This window comes from Merops nubicus, unplaced genomic scaffold (assembly GCF_000691845.1).
Source record: "Merops nubicus isolate BGI_N331 unplaced genomic scaffold, ASM69184v1 scaffold21997, whole genome shotgun sequence".
NCBI classification, from domain to species: domain Eukaryota; kingdom Metazoa; phylum Chordata; class Aves; order Coraciiformes; family Meropidae; genus Merops; species Merops nubicus.
Window position 1 is genome coordinate 1 of NW_008619868.1, and position 25521 is coordinate 25521.

The following is a 25521-nucleotide window of genomic DNA, read 5'->3' on the forward strand; positions in this document are numbered from 1 at the left end:
CCCGGGGTCGCGTCCCGGTGTCGGAGGGTCCGGCCGTGCCGCCACCCGCCCCCTTCTCCGGGGGAATGAGCACAGCCGGTGTTTCGTCTCGGAGGAAGCGCCAGCGTTGCTCGAGGGCAGGGCAAAATCGAGCAGGCGACATACGATGAGCTGGCAAAGGCACCCAAACCACCACGGCAGCGGGGAGCGGGGACCTTCGGTTCCTAGGGAAGAGTTTCTCCTGTCTCGGTGCTGCTTCCTCAGCCATCAGGACTTGTAGGGATTAGACTTGTAAGTTTTTCCCTGCAGACAGGCGCTGGAGAAAGGTGCTAATGTAGGTTTCTCACCTGCATCTGGTGTATTTTGTATAACCTGTACCACTTGTCAGGCTGAATGGGTTCTCTTGTGCTCTGCAAAACCCAGACTGGAAAAGGACCTTGAGCGTTTCTTTGCCTTCAATGCTATTTAAAACTCTGTGCTTTTAACTTAATAGGAGTTCTGTGCTCTGCAGTTTCTCAGTCAGCCTACCTCACAGGAGGGGAGGGATGGCTGGGTTTCTGTTTGGTGGGATCCATCACAGCAAGGCATGCCCCGTGGGCTCACAGGACAGAGGTGGCCTCTTGCACAGAACAGCCACGTTCTGGTTTGTTCAGCCACTTGCTGCTTTGAGCCTCCTTGTTCCCACCTGTAAAAGGAGAAGGAAATTTGTTCTCATGCAAGATCAGCTTTGCTCTGCAAGGATTTATGCTAGCAGTGGCATATTTTAACACAGACTGGAGAGTTTTCTCCAGGAGAATGAGGTATGCCTTACTATCTTTTTTATATATATACATCAACTTTTCCTTCCTTTCATTTTGTTTGGATCCCACATTCTCACCTGTGGCCTTTAGAGCTTGGAAGGTCAGTAGTAACTCCCTTCTGGTCATTGCCATAAGCAGCAGTATGTTTTCACCATCAGTTTTTGTGTGGAGCTTCTATGCAACAGAGCTTTTTTTATTAAAGTATTTCCTCTTGTGTACAGCTTATGCCTACAGAGGAACTCTCTTATAACTTCCTCCTAGGCAACTACTGCTAGTCACAGTCTGTAACAGGATACTAGGAGCAGCAAAACTGCTGTATCTAATTAGCCAGATGGTTATTTTAATGTAATATCCACCTCCTGACCAGAGCATTTCCAGATGCTTCACTGAGAGAAGCAAGCAGCAGGAGTGGAATAGTAGTAGTAATAATACAATTTTCTGCAGGGGAAAATTTTCATCTCCACTATTGTGCTCCCATTCATTATTTGGTGCTCTACTGGTGTGACTGGGTATGACATAGAACTAAGAAAAAAAGAGAAATCTCATCTATTTTTCTGTTGAAGTACAACATTGTTTCAGACTGAAAAATGTAGTAAATACCCATTTAATTTCATTTGCTTTGAAATCTTTTTAACGAACTTTTTTTTTTTAATTGAAACTTTGTATTTATGTCTATTGCTTCATCTTAGATTCTAGAGAGATCTTGAAGAGACTTCAGGGCATCTTGTTTTTGTTGATCATGAGCTGGACCTAATAATTGTACTCCATAGATAGCCTGCGTTAATCAGGCAAAACTGTTTCCCACCTATGATAAGCCTTTTCCACCCTTTTCCTCCTGCCTAGATATTTAAAAGATACAGGGTGTATATATAGAAATCAAAATGACTGGGCTAGAGTTGCCACTATCTCTGGGATGGAATGGGTTGCCCATCCATACATGGCAATTACTCAGATGAGTTAAAAGCATCCTGCAATTATAAGATAGGAAGTTAGCCAAGACACCCCTGCTCCTGACAGCACTTGCAAGAGAATATTTTTTTAATTGCAACATACATGAAAAATAGGTACCAGTCAGCTCTTGATACGGCTGGCAGTTGTTATTCCCTTTCATAGCAATAAAAGCTAGATAAGTAAATCCATTGTACAACAGTGAAATAATATAACTTTGGAGGAGACTTTGCAGAGAATAACTTTATTTCTCTACAGGTCTCTGGAGTCATGCACAGTCTGCAGTAACAAACCTGATTCACTGCTTGCAGCTCAATGCTGAAGTGATTTTGCTGGAATCAATGGGGCAATTGCTCTAGTTTTATGTGGGTGTAGATATAAGGATGAATTTGGTCCTGTGTCTGAAACTGGTATTTTGGGCTCTTGAAGAAAGCTATGAACTAGAAAACTAGTTCTTAACTTTGCTGGTAACTTTTTCAACTTAATTTCTTGTCACAGGCCTAAAGATGCAGTTAAAGCTCTAAAGAAAAAGCTTTCAAAAAACTGTAACCATAAGGAGATCAGGCTTACCCTGTCTGTAAGTACAGCTCTGTTTATATTAATTAGACACTAAGAAGGAAAACATTTTAAACGATAAGGTGGCATGCAAATTATCCCTGACACAACTCTCTGGGGTGTTTGCTGTGTTTGTTGTTTGGGTGTACAGCACTACTGCTGTGCAGATCAGATGATCTGCTGGCGTTCCTTACAGTCCTGGATGATGGAAATCCCTAAATTTATTGTTGTGTTTTCAGGATTTTTTCAAACTTGTACTGGGTGAAAGCAGTGTAGTTTTTATTTGCCCCAGTGACTGTCCTTGTGTGCGTGCTCCGCCTGTTTGTGAAAGATAAAGGGACTGAGATGTTACATAAAAGCTACATTTGACCATTCTATTACTCATCTTGTGGTACCAATGTTGATTAAACTGAGCCTGCTCTGTAGCTTGGTGGAATGTGTGATACTTGCTTCATGAAGGTAAGCGTCATCACGTATAAATGAGAAACTTGAATGAGAGGGTAGCAGTGGTGAGTTAAGCAAGGGAGCAAGACACGGGATAAGCCACACGAGATTCAGATGTTAAGACTAAAGGTTGGAGTTGCCTGAGAATATCCTCATCTGAGACAGCCTGGCTTCTAGAATCTTACCATGTTTCTGAGCTATCCCAGAGTTTGGGCAAGCATTGTGATTTCAGTCAGTTTAAGATTTACTGGAGTATGTTAACATACTTCTCTGTTTTCCACCACACTGGTAATGTAGGCAGTAGAAGGAAGTTCCTAACACTGTACCAAGTCCAGAGTTCCCAACGTGAATTACTCTTGACTAACAACAGCACAACTGAGAAGAAACCTACTATTTGTATTCTAAGTTGTTGGGAATTTGTGCCTTTTGTTATTTGTCTATAAGTATTTTCTTCATGATTTCCTTTTTTTGTGGTTGTAGAGGCCTGTCTGTATTACGCCGAGTCCTGTTACTCATGGGTTTGGTATTTGTTGTTCAAAATCATTATCTATGTCAATAAGCACTGAGAAGTGTTTCAGGAAGATAGGTGGTTGATAGTGTCAAATTGTAGGTCACCTAGCGATTGCCCAAGTGTCTTCTGACAAGTTAGGGATGCAGATAAATGCGCTAAGCAGCCGGGGGTAGACCTTCAGCTCGTTCCATTTCCGCGCTCCATTCATGGCTTCCTCCTCCACTGTCTCATGAGTCACCTCCTTGTGTGTCCCACAGGTTTGCATAACAGAGACAGTTGGTGTCTGCCGTAGCAGCGGTCGCTCTATCAGATCTGCTTTCTTTCTCCTGCAGCCTTTGTGTGCCCGGGCCCTTTCCTGAAGATCTGTCACAGTCAGCTGGAGTTGTGATAACCCAGCGCTTATATTTGGGAGCCTTTCTTTGGGTATTTACTCTGTAGATATACCCAAGCTGGCATTATAGCTTAGCTCTGAAGAACATAAAGGTGGGAGAGGGATCTTGTTTCAGGTGTATCCAAGGAAGAATTTTCAAGCTGACCCGGAAGCTCACGGTATTTGCTCACAGCTGGAGTATGTACCAGGTGTCAGTTGTGCTTGCAGTTCAACACTTTCTCACAGCCTCGTTCCCGTTCCAGACACCTTTCTCCATGTCTGTTCTCACCCACTCACAGGTACACGTGCAGCTGTGCCTGCCAGGCAGTCACATCCTTTTGGCCCAGCTTCTGTTTTCTGACTGCAGCTTTCTTCTTCCCGAGTTCCTTAATCATTTGTTTTGGTTTTTAATATGTGCCAACCTTTCTTTCTCTCTCTGCCTTTGTTATTACGTAAGATCTTCCATCCTTTCCATCTCCCTCTGCCCCTGGCTCCTTTCCTTTTTCTAGTTTTCTACCAGTACTGCCATCAGTTCAGCATTTGTGAAACCTTTCCTTTGATAACCTCATTGCTGACCACGTATGACTTTTCTTTTTTCCTGGATCAGTCTTTCTATGTGCTAGATTTTCTGGTTTTATGTTCTTGAATCATCTTAGTGAACTTCTTCCTATTTCCCATTTTGAAATGATTAGATTAGGATAGCAAATCATTGCAAATGGAAAAAGAGAAATAACTTTCAATTCCTAAAACATAAGTTCCCCCTTGGGCAACTCTTAGCTCTTAAAAATTGGTTTTGTTCCACATTTCTACAAAAATAAGGGCCCTTTTTTGATGAACTGCAATTTATTACCTGTATTTCTCACAGTAAACGTGGTCCTCCAGCTTTTGAGGCTACAGGAAATTCTCTCCTACTTACATGAGCTACAACTAAGGTAGCACCAGACCTACAAATCAATTCTCTTTTGAAATGTACTTTGGTTCACTTTTGTTTACTCAACCTTGAAGTTCTAGAACTTAATCTTTCTAATGAAACTGCTTAAGGAGCTTATTCCCAGAGAATACACACAGAGTGAAACGTGGGAGTCTTAATCCGAAGTAGCACAACTGCGTGTGTTAGCCCTGATTCTGTCACTGAGATGTATCTCAATCTCAACGGTGTCTTCCTCCTCCTGGCTCACAGATGTTTGTTTATGGACTTGGAGGCAGAGGGGTGAGTGCCAGCTGTACAATGTGTCGGCTGTGGCTTGGCTCCACGTACTCTGATCTACACAAGTTCCCTGGCACTGCCAAGTCACGCGGATGGAGGCGCATGTGTGTCAGGCCATGGAGTTGCTTCATGCACAGGCTTTGATAAAGCCAAGAGATCAGGCTTGGCAGTGGTGATTTTGCAATCAGAGTGAAGATGATTAGGACTTCTAGGCAGGAATCCAACAAAGCGTGTGTGTGTTGTTTGATTTATTGCTAACAGACTTTGGATATGTAAACTCTGTTTACGTAGCGAACACCAAGGCATCTGTTCAGTTGTCTCCTTTGGTCTCCCTTGGTTTTGTAAAACATCTACTGCAGTGCCCCTGGTCTGATGCTTGTAAGGTCTTAGGAACTGAAGAGAGCATGGGGAACTGGTTTGAGTGTAGCCCTGTCTGTACCTTTGTTCACACACACACACTTACATGCAAAGCAGTGGGCAGAAATTAAGATGATATTACTGTTTTATTTTTGTGTCACATTGGTGAAAAACATTTTAAAGGAAGTGGTTAGGTAGATTTAAATCTGTGAGGTGTTTTTTGCCTTAGGCTTTTTTCTGTTTTTCCTTTTAATTTTCTGTAAGTTTTCGGATGTAAAGAAGTTTTAGCATGCCAAATGTGGCCTTCAGATTTTCCTTTGTTAAATTAACCTTTCCCAAGAAGAGTCTCTAAAAACCCAAAAACCTGAAAAAGCCATCCAGCTCCTCAATCAAAAAAGCCCTAATCAATTTTACTATACTTCCTGGTATATATGGGCAAAGGACATTGAGTTTGGAACAAAAGAATTTTGTATTTCAGTGTGGAATACTACTGAAAAGTTAGTATTTTTGAAATGCAGGATCTTAGGAAAGTCTACATAGCTACTGTACTGTAGGTGATGAATGGCAGCTGAAAACACCATTCTTACAGGCTGGAAAGTGCCAGCATTTAAACAGCCTTGCTGTTCAAAAACTCTACTGGGTAGTCATCAGTGTATGTTTAGCAGAGTGTGGTCCCAGAGATGGATTAATGACTTGTTCCCATTGAGTCAGAAGTACAAAGAAGCAACCTCTTCATCTGTGTTTCGTTGCGTTCACCTTAGGACCGAGATGTATCCATCAAAACTCCATCTGCCCATCATTGCTGCTTTCTGGAGCACACCTACTTCAGATGAGGAGATAGTCCTAGTGAATTCTGAGTGAGGTCTCTATTGATAAGGAATATAGTTGGCTTTTTGTTATACCCACTAACTTCTCTTTTTCTTCCTACCTTGCAGTTTATCTTCATCTCTGTTCAGATGCCTTTTACTGAGATTCCATTGTGCTGTGTGGAGCAGTTGACTTGACTTGGCCACCTTGATTCTATTCATTCCAATGGAACTGAGAGGGTGAAGTCCTATTTGCAGTGATAAATAACCATACTGAAATTCTCATGAAAGGTGTTATTAATTAAGGTGGAAGTGGCTTGTTTGTGAATGGTCCAGTTAAAAATAATTGAGTCAAATTCTTTTTCTTACACTAGTGTAGCTTTGCTCTGAGTGAGTGGGCTGTACTGTCATAATTGAGTGGAGGATCTAGCCCATTAGTTCAGTACTTTCATTCAGAGGGTAAATACTCAGTCTCTTAACTAGAGAATTAATAATAGGGAGTAGCATACCAAATTTCCCATGCACTTGGTTGAAAACCTTTTACACAGACCATCTTTGAAGTACTGTACAGGCAAATGACTTGGCTTATTAGCATATGTTTCATGTATTCTTTCAAATGAAAAATAATGATTCGAGCCAAGATTTTTTTATAATTATCTCTGGTTTTTGCACAGCAGTCTGCAAGTGTCTCTTTGTTCTATCCTGTTTTCATTTTAGCAACATATTTTCTTCTGGTCTTAAACCTGTTCTCCTGTATGTTCCTGATCACACTGGGAGAAAAATCCCCAAGTCCTGAGGCTAGAAAATGAGTTACTAAAATTATTTCAATTTAGTCAAATATAGTCAGCTCTGAATACAAAAGTATATTTGGTGAACTTTTATCAAGATTACAGTAGTGTCCCTTAAAAGCTGTGTATCCTTTTGAGAACATCCTGTCTTGTTGCATGATTCAGGGGAAGTTTTGTCCCAAAATCCATGGAAATTTTGCAGACCTTTGTTGATTTCTACCCCTTGCTTTTGCCTTTCAATCTTCCCTTTTAAACTGGGAGGTAAATCAAAGGTATGGGCAAAGAACAAAAATCACAAGAATGTCTGTTTTTCTCTGCATGAGGAGTCATAGTTCTGTGGTCGATCTCTAGATTTGAGCCAGGCAAGATGAGTTCTGTTCCTGATGGTGCAGCTGATCTGACTGACCCCAGTTTCCTGTCACGACTTGTGTTGGCCTGTTTTCAGGTGGCTGGAATGTAGTGACAGCTTTTGGCATCTCTCCTGTGAAACAGGAACTGCAATCGGCCACCTCCAGGTGTACTGGGGAGAACTATTATGTCCCTATCACATACTGCTACGTTTGATAGGGCAAACACATTTCTTTCAGGAATCCTACTCTGAGCATTCCAGGCACAATTTTGGAAGGAGACTTCTCTCATGAAGATGAATCTGACAATTGGAACAATTCAGTTACTCTGTTTCAAATCGATGTGACCTTTAAAACGCGTGGAGAACTCGGACTCGGAGTTGTTAAATCTCTTCTTTTCTGGTTTTTTCATTAGTCTCTCACAGGGCAGATTAGAAGAGAGGCATCTAGTAATCTTATTTTCTTCTCTTGTAGAGCTCTTCAGAAGCTGTCAGACCAGGGTACCTATGTGCTAGGAAGTGAATTAATTCTATTACTGAATCTGTACAAGTAATTTTTTAAGCTATGTACAGATTTCATGCTGTTAAGGTACCGTGTGTTCAGTAACTGCTGTGACATGGAAACAAGCATAACCATACTTCTCTGTTAAAAATAGTATAACTCTGGCTAACACTTCTCATTTTGTATTACCTAGGTGTAACAGTGCACACAGTGAGCTACTGTTTCCCTCTAGGAACTTCATCAAACATTCCAGTGAGATAGCTAACAATATTCTGTTCATGTCCACTTGTGCTCTTTCCCTTAACAACTTGGAACAAATTAAACAAAAGCAGTCAGGTTGGGCTGGGCTTTTTTCCTAATATCTGTGTAACAGAAGCTTTTTCTGTGTGCAGCTGCTTGAGATGTGTGTAGAAAACTGTGGCCCAAGATTCCAGTCTTTAGTTGTGAAGAAAGATTTCTGTAAAGACAAGCTGGTGAAACTACTCAATCCAAGATACAATCTGCCAATTGACATGCAGGAGAAAATTTTGACCTTTATCATGGTAAGTCTAGAAAACAGTAAGTGTATGTGTCTCTGATGTATGGTAAACATTTAATGTTGCAGCCTATTTCTGTACTGGAAGGTACTCATGAGAACTTCGTAAAGCACACTTTATTCTTGGTGCTCCTGCTTCATGCAGGATAAGCACAGAGTGGGAGACAGAGGGAGAGAACTGGAAAACCGTCAGCCTCCAACTTTTATATTCTTTTCCCAGTCTGTGGATGGGCTCCCTCTGTGGTTGCACTTAGCAAGCAGGATAAGAGGTAACTTTGGAGCTTTTGTAGTTCCTGCTGGAGTGGATGGAGGGGATGACCTGCCTTTAGGACTGCATGTTGTTGTCTGACCCACTGACTGTCCATTTCTGTGACTGTGGCTGTTCCTGTTATTTCAAAACTAGCTGTGGGCCAGAGGTTTCCAAGGAATGGTGGATGTGAGTGAAGTAAAAGAAGTTTACCTAGAATTGCTGAAGAAAGGAGTGGAGTTTCCATCTTTGGACACCAGCAGAGTGGGACCTAAGGTGGGGACAAACAAGAATACTTCATTAGCCATTGTAAATCAGAAACAGAATGTGTTCAGTGTATGAACTCTGTAGACAATAGAAGGTGTGTTTGTTTGGTTTGAGTTTTTTTTTTATTTAAATGCTCCAGGGCAGAATATGACCAACCTACTTAAGCACATGAGCAGGAATCTATTTCAATCATAACAGCTGAGATAACAACAAAGAAACCTGGCCTACATAATAGTTTGTTTTGTTTCAAATCACACATTAGTGGATACATTCTTAAAGAAGGAAGCATCTCCCTCTTGAAACTTTCAGACATGTGTAAAGGGCGTGCTGTTTACTTCAGAATGAATGAGAGCTGTGTGCTCCAAACCTGCCAGCTTCTGAAAGCCTCAGCTGAAATGAGTAAGACTCAGGAAAACACATACTGTTCAGAATATGAGCATTATCTGTCTTTAAAATTAAACCAAGAGAAGTAGAAATCTACAAGGAAAGGTTATTGTCTGTATATCTCTCCAGCTGTTTACACAGCCTGTACACAATGAATGTTATTTAAGCATATGTCATAGGTAGTGCCATGTAGCATCGAGGACATTAAATACAAGTATGGAGCACTGGACATCAGCTGAAAATACAGTGCATGTTTTAAAGCCATTCCTTCCATTTTTTTTTTTTTCCCTCTGAGAGGAGTTTTCACAAGGTTTTTGGGAAGTGTTGGAACCTTGCAACCTTGCCGTTACAGAACTAGATGTCTATAATCAATGCAAACAGGAATGATTCAGATTTATCCTGTGTTTGATTTGATGATTGAATAGTGGAGTGCACAAAAGCTTATGTGTTTAAATGTTGTTTGAACAAGCTGTGTGGACAGTGCTCTCAACAGACAATAATTTTGTCCTTGTGGAGTGAAGTAGAGACAATTCTGTCTACTGGATGTATCTGACAGTTAAAATCAGTGACAAACCTGTTGATCTTGGCAAGAAAGGTCTGAACACAACTCTTACCCCAGTCTCTAGGAAATTAAGAACTTGAAGTGTTCACCTTGTGCAGGTTGGGTTTTGGGTTTGGATTTTTTTTTATAGTACTCAATACAAATGCAAGTGAAGCTTTCTCCGGATGAAGTGTTCCAGCTTTTTGATCCAGAAGGCCTTTGAAGTTTGTCTTCTGCAGAGACCCAGACCAACCCCCCCCAGCCTTTCCACTGCTTCCAAATGTGATTGCATTCTAATCTGTCCTTCATACTAAAGTTGCAGTGGCACTTTGGGAAGGACTCTTGGCTGTTAGATGGCTGAAGAGCTCAGGGAGGTAGCCTGTTCTTAGCCATTCCCACTTCATCCCGTGATGGAATTTACTTCTAAACCCATTTATAAGATCTCTAAATTCCAAGCCTCATTGCACTACAAAATAGCCATTAGATTTGTTCTTGTAAATAGACTTTGCTCAACGAATTCCCTGGGAACATTGATTATGAGAAAGCTAATGCCTACTTGTCTGGTTTGACAACAATGTTTTGTAGCTTTGGATGCTTGCTTCAGTTTTTTTGTTAAACCCAAACTCTGTCTTTCTGCAGATGTCATCTCAGCCTTCTGTGAAGTCATCACCATCTTCTGCTAATCCTGCAAAACGTTCTTTGCTGCCTCTTCCCACAGGCCCAACGTTATTGTTGACTCCTGAGCAGGTGCAGTATTACAGGTCTAGAGGAGGGCAAGTCCACTTGAAATGTACAGTAAACGTGTGATTTCAAGAACCTGGGTGTGTAGACCAGTGGAAGGGACCATCAGTTCAAGTGCCATAGCTCTATGTTCTTGGGTTTAGTTCTCTTCTCCTGAAGATGCTTCGTATGGCAGTGTGCCAAAGCAAAGTAGACAGGAATTAGTTCAACGTATGCCAGGCTGTACCCCAGCCAGAAAGTGGAATCATTTACTCAAGAATGAGAATACCTAATCATGTCTTAAAATGTTTTACACTAATTGATAAAAGTTACTTTAAAGATACGCGAGAAAGCCAAACTTACTTTTGCATAGGGCTTGTAAAAGTAGGAAGGAAAGGACAGTTCACCTTCATTTGTGCTTGGCTTGGAGGTAACTAAAAAGAGTAACAGTTAGATTAGTGAGAGGGATTAACTATAAGGAAAATGAGTAGTATTATCAAGACTTGGATCTTGGTTTGATTGCACATACAAAAGCTGAACTAATTCTATTCATTTTCATGGCATGTCACTGGAGTAAAATAATGCTAATTAGGCCCATATTATACCTAATGAGGAAGAAAGTGTGTAGTAGAGGTACAAATTATTCTGCTTGCTCTGTTTGCCTACACAATATTCTGTCCTGTTGAACTGAACAGATTGGGAAGCTGTACAGTGAGCTGGATATGGCCAAAATGAATGTGAGAGTCATGTCATCAATATTAAAAGAGAACGTGCCTGGCTCTGAAAATCCAGATGATATGAATCTTCTGCAGGTATGGGATAATTCACTGGTAGGGTATGTTGATCTGGTTTGATCAAAGCTGATTTTAAAATATGTTGCATCCTTTCTTTTAACATCTGGATTCAGATTGCCAAATGGAATCCAACAACAGGTTTCCATCTCTGGTTTTGCTCAGCTTTCTCTTGTCTCTTTCACCTTCCCCTGACATCTAGGTAGTCAGGAAAAGATGATACAGCTTGCCATGCAAATTTAAGCTCTAGGGAATTCCAAGGGCAAAGGAATTTCATAATGGAGTGTTCTCTGTTAAGCATGTTCTGTCAAACAGCCCCGAGAACATTCCTGTTGAATGCTGTTGCCTTGTGGGAGAATAGGTGATGACACAGTCTCTCTCTCATATCCGTCCTGGACTTTGCAGTGCTCTCTTTATTATTACCAGTACCTTAGAGGCAGACTGAAGGCCAGTGAAGAATATGAAGCATTGATTTTATGTGCATGACCTCAAAGATTGGGAGCTTGCTGTGTTGTAGGTGAACATGTGCTCTTAAAGTGTAGCCTGAAGGAAGTGTATTGCAATAGTACGGTTTAGATTTGACAACAAACATGGAGGTGTTCTTCTCTCTGTGATGTCATTTCTTCTGCTTATTCGTGCTGCACTTTCCATTTTAGAAACTAAAAACACAGTATTTAGCATTTCAGTAGTGGCCTATGTCAGCTGAGATGTTTCTGTTTCATATTGCCTGCAAGAATTTAAAAAGCTGTTATCCCATCCTTCTGTTTCTAAATCTACCTCTGAACTTCCATGATGAGGAAGCATTTTTGGCAATTTGTCAACACTTAAACATGTTGGAGAACAGATGTAATTTTTGCAAGCCTTCAGTGTGCCTCTCTTGCCCAGTGAGGAATTCTTCCTTTGGAAGGAACCCTTATTGGGTGCTGTTGGTTTGCTTTCAAGGTTCAGCTGTGTCTATGGATTGGTTCACAACTGGAGCTGCGATGGACACAGCTGCAATTTGCCCCTGTGTCTCACCTTTAATGACAGGCAGTGCTGCTGGTCTCGGGGAACCAGATAGGAGACAGGCATGATCTCTCAGTGCCTTTGCTGCCCTGGAAGTTCCTCACATCTCTAGCACTGTTGCTTTTGCAAAGCTGGGAGTCTGAGGAGGAAGAGCCTGCAAAGCAGAGGCCTGAACAGAGTAGATCTGAAACACTGGCCAGTGGCTTTGCAATAGATTGCAGAGAGCTTGCTTTGCCTCCACTAAAGGATTGAGTAGAGCTTGTTCCAGCAATGGACACCACCAAAGCAGCTAATCTGTGGCTGGTCTGTGGATAATACTTCTGTAGTGTTGCTGTCACCAGGGAGGTTCCCTAGGTGCAAACTGGCCTTGATGATTTAACCTGGCAGCGATAGATACCCCAAGAGGAGAATACACTGGCTTAACATACTGGTTTAACATACTTGGCCACCTCTGTCCAGTCCATGGCAAGGTGTTTCTGGTTGCAAAACAGGAAAAGCATGTCTCGTTTTTCTGTATCTTGCTATGGCCCTTCTGCATGTGAGTGCACAGGTTGTGTCCACAGTGAACCAGTGGATCCTTACCGACACTCCCCGTAATAAAATTGTTGGCAAAAATTCGAGGACAGGGTGTGGAGTTCCCGTTTGTGGGAGAGCAACTAAAAACTCATTCCTTCTGTGTTCATCTCACTGTTGCTCTTTCTGTTCTTTTCCCCTGTGCACTGAGTGGTACAAAGCATCAAGCGTGGCTGAGCCTGTTCCCTTTTGTTTGTGGCTCTACCTGAATTGCTTGGATTAGGCTTCTGTTGTCAGAGAACAAAGTCCTTTATTAAAGTAGCTGCTTGTTTAGGCTTTGAGTGAGTTGGGAGACATCTATTTCAGTCCTCCTGATAATCTGGAGTCTCTCCATAAAAACTGTAACAGGATAAATTTCAGTGCAACATGTTTTCAGTTCTGTAGCTTCATTAGTGGCTAGGCTCCTCCTTTCCTCCACCCTGTTTTGGACAAGGCTTAAGATAGCAGATCTCACTTAAAATGTTGTGCGGACCAGTAACAGTAATTAAGGGGTAGCTAAAGCTCAGTATGAGCTGAGAAGAGTAACAAGCTTTTGTACTGGAGAGTGAATAGATGTATTTGGTTGATGGATGTGCAGAATTTAGGTCCAGATCATCAGCTGGTAAGAATTAGCACAAATTCATTGGAGTCACTGCTGATTGTCACAGCAGCTGGTCATGCATCATTGCAACACTCCAGCTTTCAAACTGTAGGAGTGCCCGCACCATTGTGGGCAGGGCAGAGCTGATCTGTGCTGGAAATGAGCATCTCAATCTCCTTCTCTCTGGAATATTGATGCTTACAAAGGAGCTAGTCTGCCTGTGTAATGGAGTCATAAGAAATACATGTATTTTAGAATGCAGATCAGGTAGCAAAGTGTGGGCTTGGAGAGGTTTTAAATTTGATTACTTACTAAACGGAGTACATTTTTTGTGTTTTTTATTCTGGGCTATGAAGATACAGTACTGAAAGTTACAGTACTCTGTAATCCTTATGCAGATTTGGCAAAAGGTCCAATATTTTTTCTAACATAAATAAAATAGTTTATTTACATTAAGTATATGTTTTCTGAGGAGAAGATCAGATCGCTTTGAAAATAATAGCAGAGCAATTTCTGAATAGCAGTGTGCAGATAATTTTCCTCTTTCCTTTTTTTTTTTTTTTTTCCCTTAAGTGGAGCCAGCCAGCATTTGCAAATGCACTGTGGGGGGAAAAGAAAATGTTGGCTGAGTTGAAGTTCCTGTTGCTAAAGAATTTGTTTCTTTGAACTTGCAAAATCTGCAGTGGAGAGGAATAATAAATAAACCATCTCCCATTTCAACTGGCAGTAATGCAAAATTCTGCTCAATAAATTCTCCTAATTCTCTTACCAGCTGACTCTGCTAGGTCTGTGTTACTTTCTCAAAAAGTGGATAGGTTAAGTGAATCCAAACTTCCTCCCTTAAAGGAATAGTTAGAGCTAGAGACTTGTTTCATGGAGTCTCTGTCCTTTAGACTACTCTTTCTGCAAGGACCGAACAGGATCGCATCCATGTGAAATATCCTGCTGAGCTTAAGCAGCTTCCAACAGGATGAAATCAAATTTACTCTGCATCACCTGAATGGGTCTGTGTTATTTTGCAGTTTGTAATGTAGACTTTAGAGACACATATATCTTTAGACATAGAGGTGGGTCAGGAGATGTGGATTGGGTCTGAGTGCTGGCTGTGATGACGGGAGTTGTCAGCCTGCCTTGCAGAGATCAAAGACATGAAAATTACGCTATTTGCAATGTTTGGTATGCGTGCTGTGTGTGAACTCAGGAACGTTACCTGTGAGTCTGCAGTGCTCAAGTGTCTTTACCATTCTTCTCCAGAACTAGCAAACTGGGAGACCACAGTAACAATTTATCTTTTTTTTTTTTTATTTCCCCTGCCTCTGGCAGAAACTGTATAAAACCTGTCGGATGATGCAAGAGCGGATCATGGAATTGTTGGTGACAGTGGAGAATGAAGATGTGATAGTTGAGTTAATACAAGTAAATGATGATCTGAATAATGTCCTCTTAGGACACGAAAGGTAAGTACGGGGCCTCTCTCCTCACGTTTGGTATCCTAATTGAATAAGTGCACTTAATGGACACAGATGGTCCCTACGTCTAATATGGATCCTCTACAAGGAGACGTTATCCTTAAATCCAGAAAAAAAAAAAAACAAACATGGTTGCAGAAAGAGAAAATCATGGATTTGTCCTCTCCTAAACACTTCTGAAAGGGTTCATAAAGGTAATTAGTAAACTATTAGAATGGGGTAAAACAAGCTAACAACATAGACAGGAAACTAGATGGAGGCACACAAATCACTTTGGAACTGAACATTCCTTTTTGGTAGTGCATCGGTAGCGCACAGTGAATTTTTCATCAGCCTGCTACAAACCCTTTGGTAGTAGTGATGGTCCTTATCTCTGTTAAGTATGTATACTTTCAGCAAAGAATACTCATTTTCCTTTCTAAACAGCTCTGACAGCTTTACTGCAGAAACCGGCCGTGGAATTACATTCTGCCTCATTGCATGCTTAAGAGAGTCCCTTGCTCTTCTCAGCTGGATTGAAACACGCTGCTCTGCTTGTCTTACAGCAGAGAATGTTTCTTTCTTTCACACACAGAAGCATCACAGTGCTTGCATTGACATCCTGTGTATTTGTTCTGTCTTTGGCAGACTGACTAGATGCTAGCAAAATTGAAATGAATTTTAAACTCAGAATTCCAGTATTATGCCCTAAAATATCACATGAGTATACTCATGGAGAGTATTCTGATTTAGTAGGAGCTAGCCTTCCATGTTAAGTAGTTGATCTCCTCTGTGGCTAAGAAATGTTCTAAAAATCATTATGCATCAAGTGCAATGGCGCATGATTAAATTTAACAGATTTAGAGAATTTATTCAGGTTTTCTTTTTAATCCTCTTCTGAATGCTATACTGAAAATAGCAATAATTCTTGTAAGTGTCATGGCACAAACTTTGGGCCGAATGCTGACAACATTTAGTTTCCATTTTTCCTTCAATCTGATGTCTACAGCAGTGTTGACATATTTTACAGTAACTGCCTTGAAAGAATTGTGCTCAGTTGCTTTAGGAAGCTTTCATTTTGGTAAAGCAAGAACAGAATCCTGTTCAGCTCCTGTAAATCCATTCAAGTCAGATGTGGGCTTATGTTTTTGTTATGACTGATGAATATTGGCAAGGCCAAGAACTCTTGAACCATGAATTGTAGCTTGTGGGTATAATTCAGCAAATTCCTTATGAAAGACTCACGCAGTGATTGAAGGAGCAATTAATTGGCCATTGTGAAACTGGACAGGAAACTACTGTGTTCTAGTACTATAATGCTAGAACTTATATGTAATGAGTCTTCCTGGGTGCAGATAACATTGCACACTAGAGCTGATAAGTCTTAAAATGTATTTGGTTAATGTTAGCTGCAGAATATTCTTTGGCACTCACTCTGAACAATGAGATCTGTAAAGGACAAGTTGATTTTAACTAGCTGCATCTATTTCATACTTCTGTGTATTGTTTGAAGACAAGTCATGCTGCATTCTCTGTTTCTGGTTATTAATGTAGAGTCCAAATTAAACCAGGAGCAATCACTGTTGTGCAACGAACTGGCTCGTACACGTAACGATGACTCCCTCTAGTGGCACTAGCTACTTTTCGAGTCTTCTGTGTTTGAGATAAATATTTTATGTTCTGCGGTTGGAAAGGCTTGGGTTTTCTTTTTCTCCTGTTCCTCCCTGCATGTATACTCTCTTTGTGGGCCCCAGCAGTATGGTAACCCCGAATAGCAAATGCAGTCTCATGTCTGTACTGCCTGGGGCTCTTCTGAAACAGGTTGACATTATGGGTGCTGAATATCACTTGGCTGGGTCTCCTCTGGACCCAGGGTAGCACTGCTGTGACTTCTAGTACTTAAATATTTATGCAGGTGGATTTTTTTGTTTCCTCTTTCGGAATTATTTCAGATGCCTGAACTAAGGAGAGGGTTGTGTACCAGAATAGGCATGTGCTTTGTCCTGAGTTGGCATGAGAGGATGTGGGGACCTCTGAGGACAGGAGGCTTCCTAGGACTCATCTGGAAGAGTGTTCTGGTCAGAAGGAGCCAGATTTGGCAAAGTGTGTGTTCATAGTTACCAGTCTGGTATGAGCAGAGGCAAACCTAATTGTCAGCTGTGCCTTGGTTTTGTTCTGGAAGAAACAGGGGCCTGTCTCCAGAGGTGAGCCCAGGAACAACCCAACTGATGTTACCATAGCTGATCAGAGGACCACAGCCCTAGAGAAGAGAGAGTTCAACTGCTAGCGCAGAGACAAGTGGCCCAGAAAAAAACCCACCTGTACTGCTTGTTTGGCACCTCTGTAGTCATTTGATAATCAAATTTTGATTATAACTGGTTTAGTATTCTTGCAAATGACATCGTACCAATGTAATAATGAACCTTGAACTCTGCAACTTCAACAGGTTCTCCCGAAACAGAGTTCGGTTTTTGGAGAATCAGAGAATACAGCGTGAACGCACAGAGGTGAGTGCTTACAGATAACTCGTGAGCTGCAGGACTGTAAACATGCCTTTTTTTGTTCAGTGTGAAAAGTACACTTTTGATACATACAGAATTTTATTCTCCAGCTGAGCGTGGTACAGGAGACAACAGGCTGATACTGCTCTTGTTGGTTTTTCTGAAGTCTCACTTGCAGAATTTAATGCAAATTCATGTAACTAAAGTAGCAAATAATGTAAAATCTAAGACAGAAACTTGGTCAGGAAAAATGAGAGAGAGAGAGAGAGAGAGAGGGAGAGCTCTATTCAGCTGCTGCTTTATTACCTCTACAGCTAAGCACTATTATCTGCCATATACAAAATGAGGAACCATAATGTTTAATTTGTTCTGTTATGCATTTATAGACTGAAATACTGTTACACTATCAGAATTCACTGTTCCTGATGGGTTTTTTTTCTGAGTCAAAGCTTTTTCTGAATTGTGAGTAATGGCTTGTAGCAAATCTTCAGTGACTGTCCTTTATTGATTGATAATTATGGTTGTTAATTATATTGCAGAAAGGAGCTTTGTACATTTCAGCTTCTGCTGAGCCATAATTGTGTAGCTATCTGGGACTTGATGTGAAAATGGCTGTATTGGTATTGTGAATGCTGAAATACAGCTCACATTTATTTTAAAAAAAAAAAAGGTAGAAGATGATCTTGTTTTCCTTGAAAAGCCACTATTACTACATTCTGGTTATGTAGGTGGATGTTTTTACTTGATGGATGCACTGCTGGATTAGTTAATAGTCCAAATGTTGCAGTCTGTGCATTTCAATATTATTTAGGAGTCTCCAAAATGCATTGTCTTTTTGTGTTTAGTCTAGTGTGACCAAACCTGTATAATTCGAGCATGTGGTTTTAGTAAAATCTTTGGCTACATTTTTCATTCCAACACATTCACAGGAGACACAAAAGGGAGTCTTTTCTGTGTCCTAGGAAACACTGCTGTAACTTTGAACTTTTCCTATCCAAAACAGGACTGGAGGAAAAAAAAATCAGTCTCCTGAGTATGTATTAAGTCTCAATAACACAAATAAGTAGTATGAAAATAATTTTACAGGATCAATCAGAAAATCAATATCAAACCTGTATATAAGCAAGCTCACAATTGTTTTTTAGACCTGAGTCCATTCTGTTTCCTACTTCAGAATTGTTTGCCTTAATTTTTTTGAAATAGCAACCTTGTTGAAACTTATCTTTTCCTGGAAAGCATATTTTTTCTTTAATTAGCCATCTTTCACACAAAATAAATCCCAGTCTTCTCTCATACTTGCCAGTTGTTAATATTATGATTTTCAAAAAAGTCTGAATTCTGTGAAAGTATCAGTTTTGTTAGAAATATACATGTTCTTTTTAAACAAACAACAAAATGCATCAAAACTCTCAAACAACTTTATTCCTTTTCGACTGTTAAGCTGTACAGGAAGCAGCCCTCTGCTCCCTCGAGTGATCTGCTGGACCTCTCCCTCGATTCTCCTTCGCCCGTCTCTACAGTGACACCAAGTGACTCTGCAGTGCCTCCTTCGGGCCTTAGTAAGCGATGAACACACATTTCCTTTGCAGTCTGGTTTCCTCAGGCAAACCAACAGGAGCTTAGTAAAGGAATCAAGAAGTTCTTTGTAAGAAAAGAAACAACGATACTCTTTGACTTTAAGGATGCTCCTTAAATCTCATTAAAAGGAGAACTGGTATGTGTACATAGGAATAAAATAGGTAAGGTAGTATAAAGTTCCCTGTCATTTCTTGACAGTGGAAGCAATAATCTTTTCCCCCCTCCCGTGTGATAAACAGCCACTTGTTTCAGACTCTTTACACCCCTTCCAAACAAAATTTTACCTGTTCAATGTTCATAGTACAAGTAACTAATGTTTGCTTATTAATGTTTAAATGATCATTAATTATAATTTTGAATTTCAGATCGCCTATCTGCACACCCTGAAGATAAAACCAGGCATCATCCATCAATTTATCCACAGCTAGATTTAGCAGCTACTCCAAAAGCTCAGCAATTGCCGTGAGTAATCTCTTATCCAGAAATGGTAACAGATAACAAATCTTCAGGGGTGCTAGTACTCCATAATTCATCTAATGAGTTTATAGAAAGCTCTGAGAACACAGATTTAACTGCTTTATGCAGGAGTCCAGTGAAACAAGTGAAAACTACCAGTGTGCTAGACGTGCTTGACATGCTTAAAAATACACTACTCCTGCAGTGCTCTTAAGTCATAGACAAATTTATCTCAACAGTCAAAACATACTTGAGATATATTTATGACTTTCTACATGAGTGTTGGCAGTGCTGCAGTGAAAGGGAGAAACATGAATTGTACAGGTCAGTAAGAATAAGTTCAAAGGTAGGAGAGATGTCATTGTATTTCCCTGCCTTTTATGTGACTATCCCACCTGCCCATGCTGCTTTCAGTTGTCACACAAGGTAAAGACAGACCAGCAAAAAAATAATAATTGGAATGTGCAGTTTGATAGTTTCTCATTTCCTTGCAATGTATTGCTCTCTCTCCTAGGTCTGCAGCTGAAGCTCAGAACAATTGTGTAAGCAGCCCAGCTGGACATTCATATAGCAACGTGAGTAACGCTCACATTCAGAGTAATCAGGTTTTCCTTGCAACTGTCAAAATAAGAACTGTGTGGATATACCCTGAGTATTGTCCAGAGGGCATGCACAGATCTGTTCTGTGGCACTTCTCCATACATCAGGGAATGCTCTCTATTTGGTGACCAGGCCAGCTTTCCTCTTTTGATACCACAGATGCTAAGATGAAAGGGTATTTTCCTGTGTCCAGCACCATCTCAGAGGAGTCTGAAGAAAGCAGTTGCTCTGTTACTTGTGTTTAATCTGTTGCTATGTGAAGCAAGCTGAGATCTCCTCCTGCTGCCATTATGTTACTCTCGTGTATTTCCTATCTTATTTATTTTGAAAAAGAAAGAGGAGGAAAAAAAAAATCACAAAAAACCCCCCAAAATTTAAAAAGTAGTACAGTGTAGGACAAATAGCATATGCTGTAGACAAAACCCATAACAGAAAGAATATTAAGGGGCTTTGAGATAATGTTATGAATTTGAATGTTCTTCTGTGCTAGGCAATATGAAACAGAAAAGATGAGAAGTAGCCCCTAAACACACACATTCCCTATTTTAAATCACAAGTGAAAACAGATATGTGAATTCTGCTGCCTGTGAAATGTAACAAATTACACAGAGGTAAATTACACAAGTGTGCTTGCTATAGGTAACACTGAAAGATGTTTTGAACTTTGTGTGGAGAATGGAGATTAATTAGATAGATAACTGACCTTAGAATTTACTTGCTGTAGTCTGGGAGTCTAAACATAAGTCAGCAGTTGTAAAAGTGAAGTGAAACCAGTTCTCACAGAGCAGTCTGTTATGCACTGTTTTGCTTGGTGTCCTTAGCTGGCGACTCTTTTAAGCCCAGTGCCTCTGAATCCAGTAAATCTGCAGACTGGACATACTACATCATTAAATGGAGCATCACCAGCAGGTAATAAATACTGCACACCACCTAACTTTTATGGAGATTTTTTTGTTTGTTAGAACTTAAAGACTTTACATAATGGCTGCTACAGACTAAGAGCAGCAGCAAACATTGACATGGCATATTGTTTAACAGCTTCTCTTAGACATGTCTGTTTTAGCATTTAAAGCAACTAGATACATTACATAGGAGATAATCTGCTACTATAAAGAAGATACAAAAACCTAGCATGCAGTAAGCATGTTTTTCCTTTACATTTAAGTTTTGAGTTATCTGCCTCTCTTTATTCCTCAGCTGAATCAAAGAACAAGTTACAGTCACCTCATTACTACGAGATAATGGAATTTGATCCCTTGGCTCCCACTGAGTAAGTAACTTTCAAAATAGATAGTATACAATTTTCTTAGGTGCCAAAGGCAAGAAGGCTTCTGAGGTGGCTCACTCTTCTGAGTGAGAAAACAGACCACATGACTGAGGCTGAGTGAGCTCACCAACTGGATCTCTGTAAATGAGAGTGGCTGCATTTTGTATATTTTATTCCAGTATTTCTGATACAAACATCTAAGGACTAAACTCCTGTAGTGTGTTCACTGAATGCCATCTGTAATAATCCTGGAGTAATGCTGTCCCAAAAACTATCTACTGAAATCCTATCGAGTGACAGGAAAAGGTGAATAGAACTTGGTCAGGGTCCTAGTGGAGGAAGCTGATTGACACTTTAACACAGGTGGTTCTGGAGCAAGATAACTCAAGTGGTTCCTGTTCCTAGCCATCATGATTTTTAACAATATTGTTCTACTGCATACCAGGAAAAATCCTCTATTTAAATATAAACTACAAAAGGGAATAGATGCTGGGACTTTCCAAAGGGTCAAATAGTCAGAAAACTAATACGAAACTAAACAGATGGCAGAACTCTCCTTTCTACCAGAAAATCACACCAAAAAAAAAAAAAAAAATGGAGCCATCTATAGAAGGAACCATTGAATTCCAAGGTAGAAAAATCTCAACTTAAGCTTTGGTTTTTTCCTAAACTTGTGCGGTAATTTGTGCCTGCCATTTGCATTTTGCAGTCCTGTTCCTAAACTTGTTTCATCAAAAGTGACAGTGCCCAGAGGTATTTCATTAAATGTATAATCCCAGACACACCACAGGGTTGGCTCTTTGTTCCCATGGAATCCTGGGCATCCTGCAACCGTTGCTACCCAGTTAGGCAAACACTGTAAGCTCTTGGCAGTTCATGCTTGGGCAGGATCTTGTGGGTGCATTTTGTCCAAGTGAAACAATTACAATGTAGGAGTCACCCTGTTCCTCTTCTTTCAGAGCTGTTTATGAAGATATTGATGTTGTGCTGAAGACAGAAGTTAAAAAGAACACAGAATGCTGAAGGTGGAGGTGAAGTCTTTACTGAGTGTGTTATTCTCTGACCTGGTCCTGTGCAATGCTTCCTGTAATGTTGTAACAGAACAGGTTTTGTATTTGGATACAACAAACAGTAAGCATTGGAATATGAAGCTGTGTGGAAGTTGAAGAGTCACTTGGATCTACACCTTTATAATTAGTCCTCTATGTTCAACTGTGTATTCTTCAAGGTGACTTGCATGATTAAAGTATTTGGGGAGGGGGACTTTGAAATATGAATTCCAAATTCACCTGTGTAGGAAGTAACACTTGACACCTGACACAAGTACACAAAAAGGGATCTTGCGACTACAGAAGAAAGCTTTTCTTCCTTGTTGACTGTTCTTTTGTGTTGCTTTACCCGTGTTTTGCAAACAAAACAAAAGGTTGTGTTTACAGAAACTGCAGAATCGTTTCTGTTTGTCCCTGGTTGCTCTCAGTGTTAACCTCTCTAGAAATGTAGAAGGGGCTTTTTGATACCTAGGATTTTTCTGAAATTTGGCCTCTTCACAGATGTCTGAAAACCTGCAGTGTTACTTTCCAACATTTACATTCTGAATGCATATTTTGTTTTCTTCCTAGAAGCCTACAATATACTTGGAGTTTTGTCTTGGTAAGAACTTGAGCTGGGACGTGAGGTGCTGAACAGAAAAAAACCTGCTTGTTCCTAGGTTGTTGTTGCTTTTATTTACTCAGTAAATATTGGAGAGGGATCAATCATTTCTTTTGATGTTCCTGCCCTGCAGATATTGTTATTCTGGTGAAGGAAAAAATAATCATCTACAATGCAGATGAGCAATAGTTATCCATTTATTTTAGTCAAGTTATTTATCCCTGTTAATAACAGTTTTATCTTTTAATAATTAAAGTGCCTTATCTATTTTAATGCTGAATATAAAATGTGCACTTTAACAGGTATAGTTCTCTGAATTTATAATTGACATAAAATTTGAGAACTTTGTTAATGCAGATAAGCTCATTTTTTGTGAAATACTGCATTTTAGATGTTCATTATATTAACTGTTTAAACAGTAAGTTCTCGGTCGGTCTGCAATTTTTGTGGCATAAAGTTCCAAATAAAATCAGTTTACTGAGAATTTAACTCCCAGTACTTCAGAGTTTTTACTAGATGACATGCATATTCTATGAAATACCAAACGTGGGTAGAATTGGACGTATTTTGGTGTGAATCTGTGATGTTTTAGTGCACAGCTAACCATTTTGCAGCTTGCAGTAGGATCACTGGAGCACCTTACTTCTATTAAAGATGATAAAGCTTGCTGCTATCTTCATACAGATGTATTTCATTTGTGTGAGCCCCAAGTGTTCCGATGGATAAAATGCATTAGAGAAATGATAGAATAAAGTTTTAAAACTTTAACAAATGCAGTGATGACCTGACATGAATATCATCCAGACTCTACTTAAACAACACACATAACTGGTACAGTGATACATTTTAAAGGTAGCAACCATTTATTTTAAAAACACTTTTTGAATTATTGTATCCAAACATAATTGAGACTAAAGTAACCAGAAAGTGTTATCTGATATACTCTTTACCTTTTCAGAATCCAAATAAATCAACATAAGTCTTAATTTGTTTAGGAGTAGAAAGAACTGGCCTAGCAGATGAGATACCAGGCTGAGATTGTCCTGTCTGAAAATGAGTGGGTCGCTTAGAACTTGCTCTGCAACTCACTTGTTTGCAAAGCTATGATAAAGTGTCATTATCCTTACCCCACAGATAATGACCAAAAGTTACATAAATACAGGCTTAGGTGTTCTGATGGTAAACAAAGCATCTCTGAACACTGCTGCACTGTTGGGCAGACTTTGTCAGACCTAACCTCTCAGTGGGGGTTGATTTCCTTCTCTTGCACTATTAACTTACCCTGCAATTCAGAGCAGTGTTTTATGGACTGCCTTTCCCTTCAAAGCATTTCATACAGGAGCTGAGCTTGTCTCTGTCAGGTGCCTCTCACAGCAGGATGGGTGCTGTAAATGAGCTCAACACAGCACTGAAATTTGAAGATGGTGTTTCTGAATGGAAACTGTACAAGAGATTTGATGTGCTTACATGTAAATTGCTGCTTCTCATTCAAATGATAACAGTTCTAGAGCAGTCTGCTCTAAAATGAACTACTGATTCACTAATAATTTGAGAGGGTGCATCAGCTTCTGAATCATTGTATCCTCCTGTGCCAGAGGAGGGTTACACAGCAGTACAGTGTAACTTTAGTTTTGAGATTTCATGAACTTGTTACCTGGGTTTACCTTGTTATAAAGTAACTTGCATTGCTGGCTCTGAAGAGTAACTTACATGTAAGTTACTCTTCAGAGCCAGCAATGCAATTTTAGAGACTTCAACTCCTTTGTTCATCTGTATTTAAATGAAGATCTCAGTTTACACTTGGATTTAAAAATTCTCCTCACAGTACTCATGCAGCATGTACCATTTTATAAAAATATGGTTTGAGGACACCCCTCTCCCTTCCAGAAGCAGTGTTTCCTTCTATTATCTGATGGAGAAATAATACTCCAACTATATACATGTTTTATTAAAAAAACAGAAATACATCTTTTAATAACAAGCATGTGCCCATGGTGGTTTAATAATATAATCTCACGTTACACAGAACTCCTGTTCTTCCTTCCATTGGAAAATGGTTTCAAGACTTCTGTTGAGCAGCAGAAATCAAATGGGGTAGAGATTGCCCATTACTGATATCCAGGAAGAGGTAACTTCAGTCCTTCCTTTGCTTCAAAAAAAGTGTAAGAGAGGGTGATCAAATCAACTTTAGCCATTTTTGGGTCCTCTGCAAATTCTGGATCAATGTAGAAAAAGACAGGCATGTCCACCTCCTCCTGAGGATTTAGCCGCTGTTCTTCAAAACAAAAACACTGCAACAGGAGGGGAAAAAAACAACCAAACAAACAGAAATAATTAGACAATAGCTATGGTAAACTTTACCTGTGCTGCCATGAAAGTGTAATGTTTTAAAATCAACTCTCATTCCCTGTACATCCCTAAAATCCTGGGAAGGACCAACCCCTATAAGCGATGAGAGCAATTCTCTTCCTCTTGTGTTACAGGAAAATAAATTAGCTTTTAACAGTCTCCAAACATGCAAATTGTCCAATCTAGCTCACACTGTCACCTGCCCTCAAAGTCAGTGCTCAGTATCCTATATCTGGGAGCAACTCTAATTGGACATGTACTGCAGCTTGTAATGAAGACAGTAAGGCTCAGAATGAACTGAAGCACCATCACTGGAAAATATCAAGGTATTTTCTTGTAAATGTTGGCATACAAAGAAAGGTATCCATGATTAAAAGGAGAAAAAGTTATTTTATGGCTAACAATTCTCATTCACG

At 40.0% G+C, this 25521-nt stretch overlaps 1 protein-coding gene across 1 annotated transcript; it reads left to right on the plus strand.

Annotated features, from left to right (window-relative positions):
- Positions 1-2225: 2225 nt before the first annotated feature.
- On the plus strand, positions 2226-22129 carry TOM1L1 (target of myb1 (chicken)-like 1; the record flags this gene model as incomplete). Its single annotated transcript, XM_008943957.1, has 13 exons — positions 2226-2304; positions 8006-8155; positions 8552-8671; positions 10227-10334; positions 11003-11119; positions 14580-14713; positions 17151-17211; positions 18647-18764; positions 19149-19245; positions 19754-19823; positions 20661-20748; positions 21037-21109; positions 22066-22129. Coding segments are annotated over 13 exons (1279 nt in total), but the record flags the coding sequence as incomplete, so codon positions are not given.
- Positions 22130-25521: the final 3392 nt, after the last annotated feature.